Below are 3,484 nucleotides of genomic sequence, written 5' to 3' on the forward strand. Positions count from 1 at the left end.
AAAGAACCTTCAAACTCATTTCCATTCAGGTCAAGGTAACGAAGGCTTGTAACGCGTTCAAGTTCTTTTGGAACAGTTCCGGTTAGCTTGTTTTGTTCAAGATTAAGGTAAATGAGAGACTTGCAGTTTGCCAAATTACGTCGAATAGTGCCTGACAAGCTGTTATTAGACAGATCAAGAACCTGGAGAACATTAGCCGCTTGGCAAAGTGATTCAGGTATTGGACCATGGATTTTGTTTCCGGATAACGATATGGACCTGATACCATGAACTTCCCCTATCTGTGTTGGAATTGAGCCTATGAGATTGTTAAGTGACAAATCGATGACATTAACATTCTCAAGCTTAGAAGGGATAGGACCTTGAAAGTTGTTACCTGCTAAACTAATTATTGTTGGATAAGGAGAAGATTTCAGCTGAATAGTTGGAGGTATAACTCCCTTGAAGTTATTCATCGATAAATCTAGTACAGATAGGAGACTGTTATTAGCCAAAATTAAAATTATGAGGCTCGTCAGATTTGAAAAGAACTTTGGGATTTCCCCTCTCATGTTGCAAGATGTAAATTCCAACATCTCGGGCTGGAAAGTTTGCACAAACGATTGATCTTGATCATCGATTTCCACTGACAATCAACTAACTCCGAAGCTAATTTGATCCAATCTAGACTTTCGGAACAAAGACAGCGGAATATCACCATTCAGGTTATTCTTCTGAACATAAAGATACGAAAGCTTAGGAAGCTGAAGTATGCACGAGGGAAGACGTCCTGTTAGATCATTCCAATTTAAATTCAGGTACTCGAGGGAGGGGATTTGACAGATAGAAATTGGAATATTCCCTTGTAGTCTATTCTGAAAAAGTGACAAGTATTGAAGGCTTGTTAAACCGGACATGGATACAGGAAGTTGGCCTGCGATAGCATTGTCGTTGAGCATCAATATTCTTAATTTCTTAAGTTTTGTGATAGAAGGAGGTATTGACCCTTCGATCGAGCATCCATCAGCTAGGAAAATGGTTAATGAAGTTGAGTTGCTTAAAGAAGGAGGAACCGTTCCACCTACCCGAGTGAAGCTTATGTCAAGAGATGTTAACTTTGACCACGGGACTGAAAACATTGAAACAAGATCTATAGTTAAAGCAGGATTGCTAGAAACAAAAAGTTTTTCGAGTTGAGGAAGGTAAGAGATATGACCATCTAAATCATTGCTACTAAAGTCAATAACCGAGAGGGTTGTGAGGTTCGATAGAATATCAGGTATCGCGGATGTTAGAACGTTCTCATTTCTAGAGTAGAAAGACTAGTAAGATTAAGTAATTGTGCTGTCAGAATTCTTCCTGAAATGTTGCAGTTGGACAATTGAAGTGACATGAGATTTGAAAGACTTGATATTGGTTTAGCCCAATGAAATGATTCCGAGCACTTTGATAGATTAACACCTGTCAATACTAGATATCTGAGACGCCGGAGTCCTTCTAACCACCTTAGATTCGTACTAGACAGATATCCATAGCTTATAAAAGATAACAGTGAGCCAGAATCTAACTTTGGTGGTAATGTCAAGCTAATAGTAATAGAAGACAAATCGGGTACTAAATTAGCACACGATAAATCAAGAGACCTTAAAGATGTAAGGTTTGAGAACTGTGTGGTGATGGAATCTTGAAACATGGAATTCGACAGATTGAGATAAGTCAACTTTGTTAAGTTCGATATCTCAACAGGTAACTTTGAGAACATGAAGTTGTTGAAACTCAGGTCGAGATATTGGATATGGTCAAGAGTGAAGAGCAATGGAGATATAGTACCTTTAAGGGCAAAATCGGACTCGTTAGAATCTGAAACAACTTCCTTATTGACATTGATCATGACTTCATTCGGATGAGGATTCCGGAGATTGACAACTACAACATGACCTGAACTCGAGCACTTGATTCCTTTCCAATCGCAACAGTTTTCGCCCTTCCATGAAGATAACCGATTAGATGGATCAGTCAGCAAGGATTTGAAGCTCATTAGGGCTGCTCTTTCTCCTTCATGACAACCACCAATGAGCAAAAAAGGGTAAAATAGAGTAGCAAATATAAGGAAAACTTTCTATAACCACATGATTTCAAGATGATGAACAATATCCTAGATTGTCAAATATAACATATTTATACCTGTTCTACTTGTACCCCTTGAACTAAATTATTCGTAAAGAAGACATTACCTGGTGTAAGCTTCATTCTACAGTCAATGACTTAGCTTTGTTTAATGAAAAAAGAAATAGGGATAAAGAATATGGTTTTGACTTTGACAAAGTTCTCGATCACATCTCATCTAGTTTTTAATACACAGATATCATTCTATATTCTATTGGTGTTGAAAACTATTTTGGTCATCTCCATGCCTTTTACAAGTGTATAGCTATTGCTTTTTGTGATACTAGTTTCTCGGCATGTTTGTTGCACGTGTATGTCGAGTCATAGTATGCGACTTTGTAGAATAATATCTATATTATTAAATGATATTTTGAATAAATGTCATTGGTAGGAGTACTTACCGCTCCATCACGAGAGTCATTGGTAGAAGTGCATAGCGAAATCAGACTCAAAAAAACTGCTGTCATTGCCAGTTCTATTCAACTGCAGAAATTTAGTGTGTAGATACATACATATCATGGTTTACAGTTCATTATTTTCAACACAATTTTGTCTACTGCCCTCCAATACCTATTCCTCCAATTGTCATCTATCAAATATAACAGCATAAATACACCGGATATTCCTGTTACAAAGCCCAAGAATATTACTACAATAAAAAGGACATTTTCTTGGTCGTATGTGTTCTCCGTTGTTTCGGTGGTAGAGGGTCCAATTTTACTGCAGTTCAGCCCATCAGGAGAACCACATAAGTATCTGTTTCCGATATATGCTGTTCCGTCTGGATGTAGAGTGTCAAAATGTGGATTGGTAGGAATCCGTCCGCTCAAATTGTTATAAGACAAGTTGAGATACGCGAGAAAATCCAACGTTGCCAATGTCACTGGAATTTCACCTGTTAATTGGTTGTAACTGAGATCCAATGACTCGAGTGAAATCATCTCACCAATAGTCTTTGGGATCAGCCCGGTAAGATTATTATGTGAGAGATTCAGGAATGGGATTCCATTTAAAAGGCCGATTTTCTCAGGGATTTTACCAGTAAGAGCATTACTTGAGACATCGAATCCAGTGTTGTAGGAATACACTGACACAAGAAATCGCGTCTGTCCTTTGGTGACTATTTCTAACTGCGCACCAGTGAACTTGAGGGAGTAATAATAACCTAAGATGGTTGTCTGATTTTGTGTTTTCGTCATCTTTTTCAAGCCTTCGAGATTCTCAGGAATCGGACCGGACAGCTTGTTCCTGGACAAACTAATAAATTGTAGATTTTCCAACTTCATTACCCCTTCCGGTATAGATTCATTGAATGAGTTTGATGCAAGCACAAGGATAC

General features: G+C 38.0%; 2 protein-coding genes across 2 annotated transcripts; both read right to left on the reverse strand.

The window, feature by feature from the left end:
• Positions 1-7: 7 nt before the first annotated feature.
• On the reverse strand, positions 8-455 carry LOC124894770 (LRR receptor-like serine/threonine-protein kinase ERL2; the record flags this gene model as incomplete). The annotated part of the gene is made up of 1 exon (XM_047405315.1): positions 8-455. A coding segment is annotated over exon 1 (448 nt), but the record flags the coding sequence as incomplete, so codon positions are not given.
• Positions 456-1,270: 815 nt separating this feature from the next.
• On the reverse strand, positions 1,271-3,431 carry LOC124894771 (receptor-like protein EIX2). The gene is made up of 4 exons (XM_047405316.1): positions 2,867-3,431; positions 2,716-2,770; positions 2,164-2,230; positions 1,271-2,098 (listed from the first exon to the last, which is right to left on the reverse strand). The coding sequence occupies exons 1-4, from the start codon at positions 3,429-3,431 to the stop codon at positions 1,271-1,273; spliced, it is 1,515 nt and encodes a 504-aa protein (XP_047261272.1).
• Positions 3,432-3,484: the final 53 nt, after the last annotated feature.

This window comes from Capsicum annuum, unplaced genomic scaffold (genome assembly GCF_002878395.1).
Source record: "Capsicum annuum cultivar UCD-10X-F1 unplaced genomic scaffold, UCD10Xv1.1 ctg77307, whole genome shotgun sequence".
In the NCBI taxonomy this organism is placed as follows: domain Eukaryota; kingdom Viridiplantae; phylum Streptophyta; class Magnoliopsida; order Solanales; family Solanaceae; genus Capsicum; species Capsicum annuum.

Coding starts and splice junctions, on each gene's coding strand:
- LOC124894771 (XM_047405316.1), bottom strand. CDS start 3,431: ATGAAGTTGGAAAATCTACAATTTATTAGTTTGTCCAGGAACAAGCTG. Junction 2,771..2,866: donor TCCTGATGGGCTGAACTGCA/GTAAAATTGGAC, acceptor GCTTTGTAACAG/GAATATCCGGTGTATTTATG. Junction 2,099..2,163: donor AAGGGGTACAAGTAGAACAG/GTATAAATATGT, acceptor ATGTGGTTATAG/AAAGTTTTCCTTATATTTGC.